Here is an 18,928-nt window from a genome sequence, read left to right on the forward strand (position 1 = left end):
AGACGGCGGGCTTGAAGGAACACTCGTTTGTCAGTTGGCCTCATCGTCACACACACACACACACACACACACACACACACGCACATGCACACACGCACACGCACACACACACACGCTCACACAAAAACACACACACATGCACTTACACTTACACGCACATATCCGTCAGTTTGAAATCCTATTCCGGTTTCTCTGCCTGCCTGCTCCAAAATATGTACGAGGTAGCGCTGGGATGTCCGCGAGCAGGTTGTGCGGGCTGATCCGTGAGCCCTGATTCCGTGTCCGGAACGTTCTCCCGCTCCGTCGAGGGGAGCCGGACCTCCCGCGGAGCGAGGCCCCGGCGGGCGGCTAGGCTACGCACGCTAGCGCTCAGCCCAGACCTCACGGCTGACCACAGACTCAACAGATCTCTCCGACGTGGTTTCCCTAGCATAGAGGCGTGCGCGCGTACACACACACACACACACACACACACACACACACACACACACACACACACACACACACATAAGAGCATGCGCACACGCACTCACAGACATACACACACACACACACACACGCGCTCAAACACATAGATACTTGAACATTTGCACACAAACACACATGTGCACAATGAAACTCAGACACACACACACACACGATCACTCGTGCACACACACACACAAACACACATACACGTGCACACACACACACACACACACACTCAAACACACACACACACACGCTTGAGCACAGAAACACGTGTGACTTTATGAGAAGGCTAATTACACAGCTAGGTATATTTATACTCCTTTCTGATGACTGAATCAAACCGTGTGTGTGCGTGTGTGTGTGCGTATGTGTGTGTCCACGTCTCCGGGAGCAGGGAGGGCTGCTATGTGCTCAGCTGTGGGCGTGCGTGTGAGTCCTAACCCCCGTCCGACCAAGTGAACCAAACTCTTCAAAGCCTTCCAGCCCGTCGCCGTTCATTGTTGTCGCTAAAGCCGACCGTATCTGGAGGCTACAACCCGTGTGTGTGTGCGCGTGGGGTTGTGCCTTTACCTGTGTGTGTGTGTGTGTGTGTGTGTGCGTTTTGCACGTGCGCACGTGCAGGGTTGAAGGCCCGTCTGGTCGTGTCTGTGCTTGCCCAGCTGTGTGGCAGGTGAAACCTGTCTGTTGCTGTCGCCAGCGGATGTGTGTGTGTGTGTTTGTATGTGTGTGTGTTTCTGTCTCGGAGAGTATGCGAGTGTGTGAGTCAGTCTTGCCGCTGATGGAGAGGGAACAACATGCCCACCTGCACGCCGCTTTCACATCTACGCTGGCCCCCCCGCTGTTGGGTGAGAACTGTGTGTGTGTGTGTGTGTGTGTGTGTGTGGTGAGTGGGGGGCGTCGGGAGAGGGGCCCTCAATGGGCGTGGCCCCCAACCATTTAGAGCCACTCTGTTAAGTTTCTCCGGTGCTGCCTCAAAAGAATGTCTAAAGTTTGTGTTTCTTGTGTGTGTGTGTGTGTGTGTGTGTGTGTGTGTGTGTGTGTGTGTGTGTTTCTGTGTGTGTGGGGGAGAGAGAGAGAGAGAGAGAGAGAGAGAGAGAGAGAGAGAGAGAGAGAGAGAGAGAGAGAGAGAGAGGTAGAGAGAGGGAGGTAGAGAGAAAGCTGAGGGGGGAGGGCAGCGGAGGGGAGGCGGCTTTGTTGAGCTGAGCAAAAAAAGGGATCACAGACAGTCCTGTCACTGTGTCTCTACCACATCACCACACACACACACACACACACACACACACACAAACACACACCCGTTCAATACACAAACACACACACACAGCCCACATGCTGCCTGGCTCTCGGCTGCTCAGTACAATAGAGGACAGTAGACCAGGAGGCAGCAACAGGAGGAACGAAGCGGCCCCAGCTCATCTGATCCAGCGTAGGTCCCCGTGGATCGGCCTCCGATCGCCACCGCTGGCTCACTGATGACATGGAGCCCCTTCCTGGACCCTCGGCCACACTGGAAGTACGGGAGCTGTGGGGAACCGAAACCTGGCGTCGGTGATGTGGAGCATGTGGTCTATAAAGCTGCCTCTTCTCTGGACTGAAGACCCCCGCCACTGGCCCTCTGTGGAACCGGCACCAAGCGGGCCCTTTGGACTCTGACCCATGCCCCCCCCGGAATGTTTTTTGGTTCCTGACTGGTTGTTGCTGCCGCCTTCGTCGTCGTGGTCGTTGTGGCTTCATTTTCTTCGGGATTGATCTGACATCAGAACGGAAAGCAAAAGGATGAGAAAGTGACGGAAGGACGCAAAGATCGGCTGATTCTGAAAGTGACAAGAGAGAGAGAGAGAGAGAGAGAGAGAGAGAGAGAGAGAGAGAGGACAATACAATTGGACATAACAGAGAGAGAGCGAGAGGTAAGGTTAGAGTATTGTGGCAGAGGGATAAAGGGAGTTTGAGGTTTGAGAGAAAGAGGGGGAGAGAGTGTGGGAGGGTTAAGTGAGTGCTTCTGGGTGTTTTCTTTGGACAGAGTTGGTTTCGTGTGCACGACAGACACTCCTCCGGTCTGTCTGATCGTCAGCCTGACCGTTTTCCAAGCAACTGCACGCGAATGCCCCCACACTCTCACACACACACACACTCACACGCACTTGTGCCTACATCTGGTCCCCTGGAGTCCTTCTGCTTTGGCGTCCGTCGCCTTGGGAACCTCACCTCAAATTGACAGTGTGTGTGTGTGTGTGTGTGTGTGTGAGACGATGTACCACCCCACCACACGGGACTTTTCTAATGAAGACATACATCTTCCTGTCCTGGAGAGCTGAGCGCTGCTGCGGTGCTCTCAGAGGTCCTCGGTGGCAGACGGACTGACGGACGGAACCACAACTTGTCGGGCAGTGAAAAGCAAAGTCGGAACCAACACTTTTTCGGTGGAATCAACGATGTAACGGAGAACGGCCGAAACAGGGAACCGCCGCCATTTGAACTCAAACCAGAGGGGAAAAACGTTCCGCTCGGAACCTCGAAAAAACCCTGCCGTTTTCGGAACCAACTGCTCCTCACCGCCGGTTCCGCTGCAGCTGCCGGCGCGTGATTGGCTCATGTGGGCAGGAAGGTATGCGGACGTGAGAGACCGGCGTTCCCAGATGCCCGCCGCCATGCTCCCGGGCCCCGCTCCCACGGCGGGGCCTGACTGGAGCTTCCAGAACCCGGTGGGGGTGGACTGCAGCTCCCCGGAGCCCCGCTGCATCTGGCTGGCCGTGCTCCGCGGCGCTGCCATCGGCGGCCGGGCGGCCTCGCCTACGATTCCCAGCATGCACCTGGCCGCCGGCAGTGGTGGCGGCGGGCACGGTCAGACCAACAGGGTCGGCCTGCCCCCCGATTGGCCGATGGTAAGATAACTTCACGTTCTCAGGGCGGGGGTATCGCTGCGTTCTCACTGGACGGCCGAGGTCTTTCGTTACCCATGATGCATCTGTAGGTTATGGATCGATCTTTGAAAGGAACCGTTGCACTGACCAATGGCAACCCTTTGTTGTTCGGGGGTGGGGGGGTACCGCAGCAGTTGTATCGGTTTCCTGTGTGACAGGAGGTGTGTTACGGGGACGGGTCCCGCAAACTCAGGGTGATTCTCAGGGTGGCGTTGCCGGCGTTCCAGACAGTTCTGCACTCGGAGCGGGATGCTAATGAGTGGCTAAAGGAGGATGAAGCAGGGATAAGTGGCGGCTTAAGACAGCGGGAAGGAGGCAGAAAAATGTGGGACTGAACGCCACCCCCACAACCCCCCCCCTTACATGCACCGCACACACAAAGACACACACACCAATAACCACACACACACACTCACACACACTGTACAGGCATCTCCTCAACCGAGACTGCAGGTCATTGCAACCAACATTGAGATTTTGTGTTTTTATGTTTTCAAGCGGTGTGTGTGTGTGTGTGTGTGTGTGTGTGTCTGTGTGTGTGTGTGTCGCTGTACGATGTGATGACGTGGATAGATCTGTCTCTGGCCCGTTCTGTTTCCAGAGTGTGGATTAGCGTGTTGCGGGAGCAGAGAGAGAGGAACGCGGCGTTCGGAGCGCCGATCCAGTAAAACGCGTCGGGCGCCACCGGATGAACTGGTTAATGAATCAACAACAATCCCACCGGCTCTGCGACGAACGCTCTAACAAAGAGCAATTAGCACACGTGTTTTAAAACAAGAGCCCCATCCCGATGGACTGGTTGGGGGCACATTCTGAACACTGTGCCATATTGGGAAAGTTTGAACGTTTAACGACACGAGTGAGATTCCTTTCATTGCTCAGTATCACAATTGAGGGTGTGACTTCTTCAAAGAGAGATTTGTGTTATTCGTGGTCTCTGTGACGATGAGGATGACGGTGATGATGACAATGCTGGCAGTGGGGGTGGTGGTGAGGGTAGTGGTGGTACTGGTTGTGGTGGTGTTGGTTTGTGATAACTCTCCCTGCTGAGGGGTAGAGCTATGAAACCCTGTTTGACTGATATGACATCATCAACTGTCGGCCGGCACGCCAGTAGGGCCAGAAGAGGCAAACCGGTTCCTTAGTACACAATGCACATGTAGACACGTTACACACACACACACACACACACACACACACACACACACACACACACACAGACACACTGTAATTCACACTTTTCGATAAGCTGGTTATGAAAAGGACAGGAGCCTGTTAATGAGGCTCGGTTTGTGATTGTGTGTGTTTGTGATTGTGTGCGTGTGTGTGTGTGTGTGTGTGCGTGATTGTGTGTGTTTTATTAATTATCTCTCCGTACCATGGGGGTTATCTGTGTGTCAGGGGTGTTAGTGACGGTGCGGTCTGTGAATGGTAGCCAATAGGGCTGTTACTAGTGTGACCTGGCCATCGTCTCCATCACCTGGGAGGTAGGAGGCTTATAGATACACCTCTCTCTCTCTCTCTCTCTCTCTCTCTCTCTCTCTCTCTGTCAGTGCTGGCTCAAAGGCCTGCCGTGTGTGTGTGTGTTTGTGTTTGTGTGTGTGTGTGTGTTCTGTCTAAAGCCTCACTTTTCATACAGGTTGCAGCCCTCAGCTGTTTGAAGAGCATTGTTTAGGTTGGGCGGCACCAGCCCATTTGGTCTGGTTAGTGTGTGTGTGTGTGTGTGTGTGTGTGTGTGTGTGTGTGTGTGTGTGTGTGTGTGTGTGTGTGTGTGTATGTGTGTATCTAGCTGCTAGCTCGCGCTGTGAGACAATAAGCGATTGATACTGAGCCTCGTTGCCTTAAATGTGTGGTTATAGGCTAAATTGAATCAGAACCCACACTGCTTATGCATATTGTTTTATATATTGGATATTCTGTCCTTTGGTGGAAAACTAAACCATTGCTTTGGTAGATACAAGATTGTTAAAACTAAATCTTTTGGTCTACTTTTTAAACTATAATGGAAAAAAGCTAAGGATCGTTTATCTCGACAGTAGCTCGATAAAAAAATATAAGCAGGAGTAAGTCAGCCGTCAACTTGACATGAAGGAATTCGCACACACACACACACACACACACACACACACACACACACACACACACACACACACACACACACACACACACAGGGAAAGACCCAGATTGAAGGTACAACATGACCATGAACCCTTTCACATCTTGAGGAGATTTCCTTGGATGAGTATACGTTTCCATCACCCCACAAGTAGAGACAGCAGTTAAACTGGGCACCCTCTCCTACTCTCACTGGATGGACCTTTTCCTAGTTCTGTCCTTTCCCGGGAGCAGCCAAGAGCTCCCGAAGACTTCTGACCAGAACCCACAGAGGAATGTTTCCAACAGTCCCGCCGGTTAGACAGTGTGTCCAGTCCGCTGTGGGGAGAGGAGAGAGGAGAGAGGAGAGAGGAGAGAGGAGAGAGGAGAGAGGAGACAGGGGGGAGGGGGGGGGGGGGGAGAGGGGGGAGGGGGGAGGGGGGAGGAGAGAGGGGGGAGGAGAGAGGTGAGAGGAGAGAGGGGGCAGGGGGGAGGAGAGAGGAGAGAGGAGAGAGGGGGGAGGGGGGAGGAGAGAGGAGAGAGAGGGGGGAGGGGGGAGGAGAGAGGGGGGAGGGGGGAGGAGAGAGGGGGGAGGGGGAGGGGGGAGGAGAGAGGAGAGAGGGGGGAGGAGAGAGGGGGGAGGAGAGAGGAGAGAGGTGAGAGGAGAGAGGGGGGAGGAGAGAGGGGGGAGGGGGGAGGAGAGAGTAGAGAGGGGGAGGAGAGAGGGGGGAGGAGAGAGGAGAGAGGGGGAGGGGGAGGAGAGAGGGGGATGAGAGAGGGGGGAGGGGGGAGGAGAGAGGAGAGAGGGGGGAGGAGAGAGGGGAGAGGGGGGAGGGGGAGGAGAGAGGGGGAGGGGGGAGGTGAGAGGAGAGAGGGGGGAGGAGAGAGGGGGGAGGAGAGAGGGGAGAGGAGAGAGGGGGGAGGAGAGAGGAGAGATGGGGGAGGGGGGAGGGGGGAGGAGAGAGGAGAGAGGGGGGAGGAGAGAGGGGGGAGGAGAGAGGGGAGAGGAGAGAGGGGGGAGGAGAGAGGAGAGAGGGGGGAGGAGAGAGGGGAGAGGAGAGAGGAGAGAGGAGAGAGGGGGAGGAGAGAGGGGAGAGGAGAGAGGAGAGAGGAGAGAGGGGGGAGGGGGGAGGGGGGAGGAGAGAGGGGGGAGGAGAGAGGAGAGAGGGGGGAGGAGAGAGGAGAGAGGGGGGAGGGGGGAGGAGAGAGGGGGGAGGGGGGAGGAGAGAGGAGAGAGGCGGGAGGAGAGAGGGGGGAGGAGAGAGGGGGGAGGGGGAGGAGAGAAAAGAGAGGGGGGAGGAGAGAGGAGAGAGGGGGGAGGAGAGAGGGGAGAGGAGAGAGGAGAGAGGAGAGAGAGGGGGAGGGGGGAGGAGAGAGGAGAGAGGAGAGAGGAGAGAGGGGGGAGGAGAGAGGAGAGAGGAGAGAGAGAGAGAGAGAGAGAGAGAGAGAAGAGGGGCCGAAGCGCCTGTCCGCAAGTCTAGTTCGCTTTCTCCTCGTTTAAAGAGCACTGGGACACGGAGAGAGAGAGAGAGAGAGAGAGAGAGAGAGAGAGAGAGAGAGCGAGCGAGAGAGAGAGACACACACACAGGGCCTAGGAGGTCCCCCAGGCGCAGGTATAAAGAATACAAAGGGGGGTCGGAGGTCAGCGTGTCGGAGGTCAGCGTGTCGGAGCGGCGTCGCGTGGCCGCCAGGTCCGGCCTCGTTCCTCGTGACGTATAGGGGCGAGCGAGGAGGGCGGGTGCTGGCTCGGAGCGGCCCGGTCCCGGCGTGCGTTCTAATCACAGGGTTCTGGGGCTCCCTGCACCGGGAGGGGCCATGCGGTCCGACCCGGCTTGCAGGAGCCTGGCTCTGCGCTCTCTCTCTCTCTCTCTCTCTCTCTCTCTCAGTCCACATTCACCCCCGGCTTTCTTCCTCTTTACAGCCCCCCCCCCCCCCCGTTGAAAGCTGTGTGTTTTAACATGCCTCAGCCACACCACTCCCTCCGAGGAATTCATTCAGCCTCTTCCATCCCTTAACCCCTCCCTCCTCCCCCCTTCCCGCCTTCCCTCACTCCTCCACCCCAGTCCCTGCGTGTACTCTCCCCTCCCTCTCTCTCCCTCTCTCTCTCTCTCTCTCTCTCTGCCCTTCTTTCTCCTCTCTTTCGATCACTTCATTCGGGCCCTCAGCTTTCTTTCCTCCATGCGTCTCCTTGTCCTCTAGCCCCCTCGTCCCACGTGAGAGCCCTGTTCCGGGGGCAGCCGACCGCCCGGTGGAGGCCTTCGTCTCGCTGGGGCTCCAGCTGAGGTGTGAATCCATAGCCCCTGGTCCCTGGCTGCTGCTAAAGCCCAGGAGACACACACACACACACACAGGCGCTGTCAAAACCAACACACTCTGAATGGAGGCCAGAGCCACGCATGGACAGGATAAGGGTGGAGGGTGTGTGTGTGTGTGTGTGTGTGTGTGTGTGTGTGTGTGTGTGTCTGAAGGGGTCCCAGAGAGCTCTCAGCTGGGGAGCAGCTGGTGGTTGCCCTGCCCTGCTACCGCACTTCCTGCCTCCGACACTGCCACTTCCTGTTGTTATGCAGTGCAATGCATGTGGGCCGTCCAGGTCGTGTGTGTGTGTGTGTGTGTGTGTGTGTGTGTGTGTGTGTTTCGTGTGTGTGTGTGTGTGTGTGAGGACTGGTATAAAACACCTCTCGTACTCGACACATGTGTAAACCTATTAATTAATGAATTCCAACACACCATCTGTAAACAGTCAGGTCTTGTCAATGCAGTATGTTCTCTCCTGTTCTGTCCTGTCAGAGATCACCTGACCTACTGGCATTCCACCCCCCCCCCCCCCCCCCCCCCCCCCACTCCCTCCTGTGTGTTTGGTCAGGATTGGCCCCAGGCTGGACCCAACCTGACCAAACACAGTTTAAGTGGGTCATGATGGCAGCACCCGGGTGACAGTTCTCATTGGTCTGTGATGGAGAAGGGGGGGGGGGGGTTGTTTACTCAGCTTCCGAGTAAAAATAAATGTGATGTCACTGTTGGTCTCTCAGTGTGCCCTCACTGGCTGCCTCTAATGGAGCCCGGTGGCACATGTCAGCCCGGGTCTGGGGTGGTGGAACCAGACACAGGTCAATGCAGGCCGGTCACATGGGCATTGAGTTCTGTCTGGGCGCCGGGCCTGGCTGGGGTTAGGTGTTGATCGCTGCAGCACCATGGGTGAATGTCTATTTTGACACACATTTCTTTCAGCGAAAATGTTTATATGGAGCGGCATGTGGCTCAGGAGGTAGAGCGGGTTGGCTGGTAACCTGAAGGTTGCTAGTTTGATCTCCGGATCCTCCTAGCTGAGTATCGAGTTGTCCCTCAGCGAGACACCTCACCCTTACTGCTCCCAACTAGCTGACTGTCGCCTTGCATGGTTGACCCCGCCGTCGGTGTGAGTGTGTGCATGAATGGATGAATGTTGAGCAATGATTGCAAAGCGCTTTGAGTGACCACTGGTTGTATAAATGCAGTCCATTTACCATTTATATTTTCTGCTTATCGCTTCACAAATGTGAGTGTTTTTGGTACATTTCTGACAATTCAGATCCTTGTAACTGAATCATCTCGACTGAATCATGACACAGCTGCTTTTCAGCAACAAAACACGCAGATTTAATTTCTAACGATCGCCAGTGGTGAGACTTTAACGTGACGCATGACATTGTAACGTCTAATTGGATAATTTAATAAAAGCCGACTCATGATTGGAAACAAGCAACGCGACTCGTTCCTCCGAACTCTCGGTGCCTCTCTGCTAACCTGCCTGTGTGTTGCTCTGTCCGTCTCCAGGGTAACGGGAGGAGGGATGGTCTGCCCTCGACCAGTGACAACCCCCGGCCGGCCATGGCGACGTGCCAAGGGAGAGACGGAGGGGGAGGAGGAGGAGGAGGAGGAGGCGGTGGAGGAGGTGGAGGCATGGCCTGGCACGGCCCGCGGACCCTGCTCCTCCGGAAAACCTCCCAGGGGTTCGGCTTCACGCTGCGCCACTTCATCGTGTACCCCCCGGAGTCGGCCCTGCAGACCAGCCTCAAGGTGGGTCACCGCTGGGGGAGAGGCCTCCGACCGGAGCCTCCGACCGGAGGCTCCGACCAGAAGCCCCTTAGAACACACTGAAATTAAAGTTTGAGGCTGTTGCTGGCGGATAACTTTAGGGGTCGTTTGAGTTCTATATGACGCGGTTCCTGTAGGTTTTCCCTGTCTTTGAGATGGACATTCAGCTTCTGAAATGAAGGCAATCTCCACCGTGTTTAAGTGAAAATGTCTCAATGATACTCAAAAGACAAATGATGGGAGACAAGTTTTGGTGGGGGAACTTTAAACTTTAATGATTTGGAATTGTCCCCGGTCCCTTGAGACGGTCGTAGCGATGGACTCAAATAGATTGTAGAAAAAAGAAAAAGGAAGGACGTAGGCGTTTTTGTGGAAATGTTTGTCATGATACAAATTGTTTCCAACCAAAACAATGACTCATTTGTCATGGTTACCAATTATCTCGCCCCCTTCCCGACCCCTCCTCCATCTAAGAATCTTTTCAATCCTCCAAGTGCAAGAAAAACTGAATCATAATCATAAAAAGGAAATTGTACTGAAGGTAAAAAAAACTATTCCTAACATGAGTGAGAAAAAGAAAAACTATTGTTAACATGACTTTTTCATTTACCATTGAGAAAAATGCAAATGATTTTATTATATTTTTGTCCAGAAACATTTCAACAAATCTCCTTTAATCTTTATCATTATGTGAAAAAAATAAATTTGGCCTTATTTTGACATCCCAATTGACGTAGATCTACATGACATGGACGACGGTTGGAGGCCACTCATATGGACAGCCACAAACAAATGGCCACAGGTTCAGGTGTTATCAACGGACTGGTCTTAATCTTGACATTCCACTGGATTAGGAACAAGAAACCAGTGAGGATCACAACAGGAAGCAGAACCATGTGGCTTGTTTTTAAAGACAGAGTTTTGAAAGAGATCAGGGGGAACCAACCCAATCTGTAGCATGGAGAGAAGCCTGATAACACGCCCGTATTTCATTCTGTCAAGCCAGCCCTTTTATTTAAATGATTAAAAGTAATTTTGAAAGGGCAAACACGCTGTAAATTGCCGTCCTTGCCAAACAAAGCAACCATAAGAGGTAACATTTATAGAGTGCTTCCATTCAGACCTCAAGCAAAAGGTCTAAGCTTGCATTTTGTTTCTGTTTCTAAAAGAACACACATACTTTCTCCTTCTCTATTTTCAGTCGCACACAAAAATACACAAGCCACCGAAACGCTCGCGACCGCACACATCCGATCTGTGATCCACTTCGCTCACACAACACAACACACAACAGCACGCGCGTTGAATTCCCGGCGATGCTCACAGGCTGCTAGTTCTGGCGAGAGACCGGGGGGGGGAAAGCAAACTGTTTGTTTCAGTGCCAACGTCGGACCCCATCGCGTCCCGAGGTCTGCGTCGGTTCTCCTTGTAGCCGGGCCATTGTCTTATCAGGCCCGTGGAAGATGTCTCCTGGTGGTGGGGTCACCGTGTGAAGGGCTGGTGGTGGTGGTGGGGACGGTGCTGGTGGTGGTGGGGACGGTGCTGGTGGTGGTGCTCTTGGAGGGGAGAGGGGTGGTGGTGGGGACGGGCGGCGTGAGCCAATGCTAAACAAGGCCAGTCTTTTATTACCACCCCCCTCCCGCCATTTTTGGCCCTGTCCAGTTGCAGCAGCTGCAGAGACGGGGGGGGTAGGGTTAGGGTTGGGAGGGGGGGGGGTGAATGGATTCAGTTGTCTTGTGCGAGTACCACGCACCGACGGCCGGGCGCTGCCGTGGCGACACCATGACAACAACAGGCCCAGTGCTTCTGCCGTCCAGACCTTGGCACTCGGGCGGCCATTGTCTCGTCTCCACCTGACCTCAGTTCATTCTTCCAGGACTACCACCCCCCCCCCCGTACCGCTAACAAACCGGTTGCTACCGGAGCAGCCCCGCTGGCGAGACCGCTGGCTAAAGAACGGCGAAAGGGCCGCAGATTCGATCCCCGATGTCCGCAGGCGGCCTTAAGCAAAACAAATGCAGTTTATCTCGTAGCCCACAGACGGGGAGATGAAGCGAGCTCAGATGACGCCGAGCTTTAACATTGGCGGTCTTTGCTGGGAAGCGCAGGTTATTGCCGCCATTTGTTTTTTGGAGGCCCAAAATCTGCTTCGTTATTACATCACTCCCTCTGGGACGAGCTCTTAGGTCTGTCGTCTTGCCCCCTGAAATCAGACTCAGATGGTTGGGTTAAGAGGGTGTACAGTGGGGTCCGGGGGTCCTAACTCTACCCTGGAGGGGGGGGGCGGTGCTTCTGTCTCTGCCTGTAAACCCCCCATCATTGTGTGCGGATCCTGGAATGAGCCCACTCAGCGCGGCCTAAAGCCCCCCACCCCAAACTGTCAACTCAGCTGTGTGTGTGCACGTATGGTTGTGTGTGTGTGTGTGTGTGTGTGTGTGTGTGTGTGTTTGCTCGCGCGCGCAGGTGTTTGTGTGCAGTCCTGTGCATGTTAGCGCAGCTGTGCGTGTTTGTGTTTGTGTGTGTGTGTGTGTGTGTGTGTGTGTTTGCTTTAGCCCATGACATCATCGTTCTGTACGAGAGGGTCCGACCTGAGAGGTATACAGGGCAGTCCCTTGGCGGCCATAACAGTCAGCCTGGTTACACACACAGAGAGACTCCCGCTGGAGGCACACACCAGCCCGCCACACTGCAGAGACTCAGGGGGACCTGTGGAGGTTCATGGGCCAGTGCCAGTGATACCAGTGACTGGTATCACTGGCACGTGTGTCGACACTCGTAAAGAGAAAGTCCTGTCGAATTATAAAAGGACATGAAGGAATGTGTTGAAAGTGGCAATCCTCCGCCCAAACACGCATTGACTCCTGGAAGAAAACCAGGAATACACGCTGTAGCGTACACACACGCCGACACGCAGACGCACACGGACACGCAAACGCACGTACACAGATCAGTCAGATAGAATTGGATCGTTAACTCTCTATGTTTTTCTCTTTGTCTCTCTCTGTCTGTCTTGTTCTCTCCCTCTCTCTCTCTCTCCTGTGCAGGATGAGGAGAACGGGAATGGAAAGGGTAAGTAATCGACCCTGCTACCTCTCGTAATATTCCATTTACACTGACGGAGAGCAGGCCCCCCCGATGACATCACCCACACTACTAGAATACACCCCCCACCCCCCGACTCACTCACACACACACACACACACACACAAAGCTCCCCTCCACAGCCTCAGTGCTCCCACTGCTGGCCACTAAAGGGTACTGCAGCGGCCGAATCAACCATATCAATCATGTGCCCTTAGTCCCGCCTCATTGGGCGGCTGTAGTGCTGTCGTCTGTCGAGCGCTGAGGCCCCGGTTGTGTTCCCGCCCTCCAGGGTACCAGAGGAGCCGTCTGGAGCCCATGGACACTATCTTTGTGAAGAATGTGAGAGAGAGGGGCCCGGCCCATCAGGCAGGCCTGTGTGCAGGTAAACACACACACACACACACACACACACGAACACACACGTGTACACACACATGAACACACACGTGTACACACACATGAACACACACGTGTACACACACATGAACACACACGTGTACACACACATGAATACACACGTGTGCACACACACATGAACACACACGTGTACACACACATGAACACACACATGTACACACACATGAACACACACATGAACACACACATGTACACGCACATGAACACACACATGAACACACACGTGTGCACACACATGAACACACACGTGTGCACACACATGAACACACACATGTACACACACATGAACACACACGTGTACACACACATGAACACACACGTGTACACACACATGAACACACATGAACGTAGGCATATAAACAAAACATGTATGCACATATTGATACACACATGGACACACACAAAGTACACAAAAATGTGCACACATATGAACACACAAAGTACACACACGTACACAAACATGACATTTTAAGCGGGGGTTTAAGAGGAGACTGCATTTGAATCCATTTCTCAATTTCATTGAATTTGTACCTGCCCACACAAGTATTAATGCCTGGTAATAAAAATCATTTTTTACTGCACCTTTTAAAAAATGATATTAACAAAGTGTTTTAACATAGCAAACTGAAATGTATTGACTGATAGTGACGGGAAAATGTTAACAAGATGACCGAAGTGAGTCAGAGAGATAGAGCAGAGAACGGACATGTCATCTTGTGATTCCTGTTCCTTTTTCTGTCCTCTGATGCATCAATTCCAACAGGCACAGTAACACACAGCTGTCTATGTATTTAAAAAGGTATTCTCTCGCAAATATAAACCTTCTCTTGCGCTGTTAGCGCACTCACCACAGCGACAATCGGAACTAACACTCTTTCAATTCGATTCAATTAAATTACATTTTATTTGTATAGCCCTTAACCAAAGGTGCAGTCTCAAAGGGCCATATATTTATGACACTCCAAACCCCAAACCATTTCTACGTACTAAATGGTATCCATCCACCTTGACCTGTAGATCACATCACAACAGCTTTTTTTTTTAATAACGCGGCGGTAATGGCGCTGCCTGGCCGAGACGTCCCATCACATCTCTAGATTGCGATGATTGGGACAGAGCTATTGAAGTATTCCAGTGTTCCTGTTGTGTCTTGCTGCTTCGCAAAGCCAGCATTCCTCCGCTGGGGCGCTGCCAAAACCGCATTTTCACGCTACTCGTCCATGCAAGGCAACACGATGCACAATAACATCAACAGACTGGGGCGTCACGTTGATGGGATCATTAACCTGTGACGGCCGCTGTGTATTTCTATCAGCGCAGAGGCAATAACGCCGGGGTTTGGAGATGTTTGACGAGTCACTGTTGATTATAAGGGGAGTCTAAGGCATCGTTGTTAGCTGGTTCGGTCTAATGATCTGAAAATCACTTTACTGGTCAATGTATGTACGCAGGCATGCACATATCTACACCGGCACACACTCAACACCACACATTGAGCACACCTACACACGCACACACATTTCAGTGAGGTATGTATACCCGTTATAAATGTCAAATACAACCCCAGGTCTCATCGTTCAAGCTAGAAGAAACACAGAGAAACACAGATGAACACACACACACACACACACACACACACACACACACACACACACACACACACACACACACACACACACACACACACACACACACACACACACACACACACACACACACTCACACACACACACACACACACACACACACACACACACACACACTGGGCCCCCTGCTGTCACTCAGTATTAAAAACAGCATGAGGTTGAATTCACTGTTTTTCAGAAGGGGTTTGATTACAGGGACTTAATATGCATCAGTTTCTTCCACACAATTGGCCTCTTCTGTTTGAGTACCGCGTTGACGGTCTGACTCTGTGTGTGTGTGTGTGTGTGTGTGTGTGTGTGTGCGTGTGCATGTGTGTGTGTGTGTGTGTGTGTGACAGGAGACCGCTTAGTGAAAGTCAATGGCGAGAGCATCCTGGGGAAGACGTACTCCCAGGTCATCGCCCTCATCCAGAACAGGTAAGCGGTCATGATGCCTTCCTCTGTTCAGGGCACTCTGGCTGGGCGAACCCTCTCTGGGTATCAATAATCAAACATCAATTAGCACTGCGTATTTACCACACTGAATCCAATAGTTGTTCTGTCTCTGAATGAGACGAGGGGGAAACTGGAAATGAAGACTAAATCAAAGTGCACCGTGATTAATCGATTTTACTTTTATTCATTCATTTTACTTGTTGTTATTGTACGTCCCGGCACTTAATGTACACTCTTTGTTGTACACAGGAAATGGGTTGAACTAGCGATAGTTTGTGCTTTGGACTTGGTTCTATGAACATCCTTACTGTATCGACAGCGATATATATTGTTTCTCTTTCTTCTGAAAAATGTACTTATTGTAAGTCACTTCGGATAAAACCATAATAATAATAATAAATTCACCTCTACCACGACCATCCCACTTAAAGTAACATTGTAAAAGTATATTTCGTAGGCCTTAATGTTTTTATCAAGCCAGTATTAGCCTCTGAAATCAAATGTGCTAGCATCGCGTCCTTGTACAATGTAATGTTGCCTGGGGCAGCTAGGTAGCTAAACATGCTAGGTCGCTAACCATGTTCGATTCCCGCCTGTGGTCCGTCGCTCTGTGTGATTCGCTCTCCTCTCCGCCCTGATGCCCCGCCCCTCCTCGCTGTCCAGTGAGAGCGTGCTGGAGCTGTCCATCATGCCCAAAGACCAGGATGTTCTGCAGTTGGTAAGTGTGAGTATGATATTTTTCACACTCGTCCCCCCCCTCACACACACACACAAACACACACACACACACACACACACACACACACACACACACACACACACACACACACACACACACACACGTCAATGCAAACAAACAAACACTCATACATATGAGGCATATGCAAAAACACACATACACACACAAACATGTAAAAACAAACACTTATACACACACACACACACACACACATATGCAAACAACCACACGCCCACACATATGCGGACACAAACACACACACTCAAAACAAACAAAAACACAGTCACCGCATACGCCCACGTACGCACACCTACACACGATATCACCATCGCCGTCGCAATGTGCAAAACACACGCACACACACACACACACACACACACACACACACACACACGCGGTGAGTGGATTGCGTCGTGTGGGTCGGCCGGGGGGATTTGCGCTGGCCCTGTCATCTTCCAGGAATGCGTAGAGGCTCAGGAATGAGCGGAGCGTGACTCAAAGGCTCCCTGCTCTGTCTTTAAGAGGACCAGGCTCTCATGAGGTGGCCCCGCTCCAACCCTCGCCGTAGCATGGGTGGCGGGCGGGCGCCCGAGGGGCGCGCCCAACCCCACCTCGCCCGTACCGGGCACGGCCCCGCCGACCCGAGGCTGCTCCGCGGCTTCTCGCCGTGTCCACATGACGGGGCACGCCGGGGCGGGCCTCTGCTGTTAGAGGCAGCCCAGGCGATGCAGACGCCCGCCGTGTCTCAACACACACTGCTCCGCCGGCATCACACACACACACACACACACACGCACGCGCACGCGCGCACACACACACACACACACACACTGCTCCACCGGCATCGCACACACACACGCACACACACACACACACACACACACTGCTCTGCTGGGATCTTAGGTCGAGGACGCACTGACACTCACAGACACACGCGGATGCACGCACGCACGCACACACACACACACACACACTCACACACACACACACACACATTCCGGTCCCTTGCAGGCAAAACACACGCCACAGGGTGCTCTTCTGCCATCGTCTAAATAGCCGGCCCCTCCTCCTCTTCCCCCCTCTCTCTCTCTCTCTCTCTCTCTCTCTCTCTCTCTCTCTCTCTCTCTCTCTCTCTCTCTCTCTCTCTCCTCCCCATTGGGCCACGCCCCTATCTGCTGCATTCCATGCATGACATCATCAATCCTGCGCCTCCCTCGGCTCTCTCCCACAGGGTGGGGTGAGAGAGAGAGAGACAAAGAGCAAGGGAGAGAGAGAGAGAGGGAGGGGGAGAGAGAGAGAGGGAGGGAGGGGGAGAGAGAGAGGGAGGGGGAGTTTGTGAGAGTCAGAGAGGAAGGAGAGAACAGGAGGGACACCGGGGAATAGGGGAAAGAGGAGAGAGGGAAAGAACGGAAGACGGAAAGAAAGAACAACAGTGTGCGTGCGTGCGTGTGCGTGCGTGTGTGTGTGTGTGTGTGTCACTACAGAGAGAGGGAGTGTGTGTGTGTGTTTACGAGTGTGAAAAGAAGCGAGGCCGGGTAGCAGTACCAGTGACGTCGGGGTGGTGGTGGGGGGGGCTCCTGGGATGCAGGAGCCTGGAGTGGATCATTTCTGTGTGCGCTGACTCGCGTGACTCGCTGCTTCTGCTGCTAGTGGTGACTGCCTACGTCGTCCAGGTAAACACTTCCCAAAAAGCTTCGCTCGCTTTGCATACATTTAAAGTACGGGTGCGCCAGATAGGAGCGTCGGCGCGGAGGCTTTTCTCTCCACTTTTGAGTCTGTTTTTGAACCGTTTACACGCCGTTCGGATCGACGGCGTTTCGTTGTTACGTTGTTTCCCGAAACACGGGAAGACGGTACACAGCCGGGCCGTAGAAGGGCAGAGAAGTAAGTGTTTTTGCCGCTGTTTGGCGTATGTGTTTGAGCACGGCTGTGTGCTGAGTAGTGTTGACATTCTGGAACCGGCGAGCTTGTTGTGAGCTCTCGCTCCCTGGCGGGTTTGTTGCCCTGGGGACAGACTGTGGCTCAGTCGAAGGAGTTCCTGGTTAGGGAGTGTGTGTGTGTGAGTGTGTGTGCGTGCGTGTGAGTGTGTGTGCTTGTGTGTGTTTGTGAGTGTGTGTGTGTGTGAGAGTGTGCATGTGTGTGTGAGAGAGATAGTGTGTGTGTGTGTGCGTGTATGAGTGCCTGTGAGAGATTGTGTGCGTGCGTGCATGTGTGTATTCTTTCATATCATCGTCGTTGTGTCCTGAGAGAGAGGCTGATGTCCACCCATCGTTTTCTTCCTCCTACTGACCTTCTCCCCCCCCCCACAGGCCTACTCCCAGGATGCCTACCTGAGGGGCAACGAGCCGTACTCGGGGGAAGCTCAGAACCTCCCCACGCCGCCCCCCACCTGCTACCCCCGCCGGTCCCAGGCCCTCTCCGGGGGGGGTCTGTCGCCGTCCTCGGGCCCCATGGGGCAGAACCAGCTGGACAACTGGAGCCGCTGGCCGGGCTCCTCGGGGCCCTCGTCGCCCCTGGACAACCGCTCGGCCGCCGTCAGCCCCGCCGGCTGGCAGGACGGCCGCCCCGGCGAGCTGGGCGGCGTCGGCCACAGCAGCCCCGCCCACCGCACCGAGGAGATCCAGTACGGCATGACCGGGCAGCAGCCGCAGGGCCAGCACCGCGGCCGATCCTACTCCTCCTCCTCCTCCTCGGGGGGGCTCCTGGCCAGCCCCCTGCAGGTGCACTACCCCCCCGGGGGTGGAGCCGGCTCCGTGCAGGCGCCGCCCTGGAGGTCCAAGCAGACCTGGGTCAGCCCCCCCCAGCCCAAGCCCCCGCCGCCGCAGACGCAGCAGCCGCCGCCGCCGCCCCAACAACAACAACAACAACAACAACAGCAGCAGCAGCAGCAGCAGCAGCAGCAGCATCAGGGCCGTAGCCGTGGCGACCAGCGCTGCCAGCAGGCGCTGTCGGACTGGTACCACAGCCAGGTGCCGCCGCCGCCGACGGATCGCGCCGGCCGCCGCATGCAGACACGCCACCGCAGCTTCTCCCAGGACCGGCTGGGC

At 54.0% G+C, this 18,928-nt stretch overlaps 1 protein-coding gene across 8 annotated transcripts in view; it reads left to right on the forward strand.

Annotated features, from left to right (window-relative positions):
• Positions 1-1,731: 1,731 nt before the first annotated feature.
• arhgap23a (Rho GTPase activating protein 23a) overlaps positions 1,732-18,928 on the forward strand; it is a 37,753-nt gene continuing 20,556 nt past the window's right edge. For 6 of the 8 annotated variants that reach the window (XM_079746416.1, XM_079746417.1, XM_079746418.1 and 3 more), the window contains exons 1-7: positions 1,732-3,353; positions 9,300-9,542; positions 12,605-12,629; positions 12,934-13,026; positions 15,046-15,124; positions 15,806-15,860; positions 18,191-18,928. The exon at positions 18,191-18,928 is cut by the window's right edge and continues 1,096 nt beyond it. In XM_079746416.1, coding sequence (XP_079602542.1) covers positions 3,063-3,353; positions 9,300-9,542; positions 12,605-12,629; positions 12,934-13,026; positions 15,046-15,124; positions 15,806-15,860; positions 18,191-18,928 — 1,524 coding nt within the window. In that variant the 5' untranslated portion in view covers positions 1,732-3,062. Of the gene's footprint in view, positions 3,354-9,299; positions 9,543-12,604; positions 12,630-12,933; positions 13,027-15,045; positions 15,125-15,805; positions 15,867-17,635; positions 17,766-18,190 lie in introns of those variants that run through there. The other 2 variants (XM_079746422.1, XM_079746423.1) reach the window with 2 other exon arrangements.

This window comes from Pollachius pollachius, assembly GCF_949987615.1.
Source record: "Pollachius pollachius genome assembly, chromosome: 11".
Classification (NCBI taxonomy): Eukaryota; Metazoa; Chordata; class Actinopteri; order Gadiformes; family Gadidae; genus Pollachius; species Pollachius pollachius.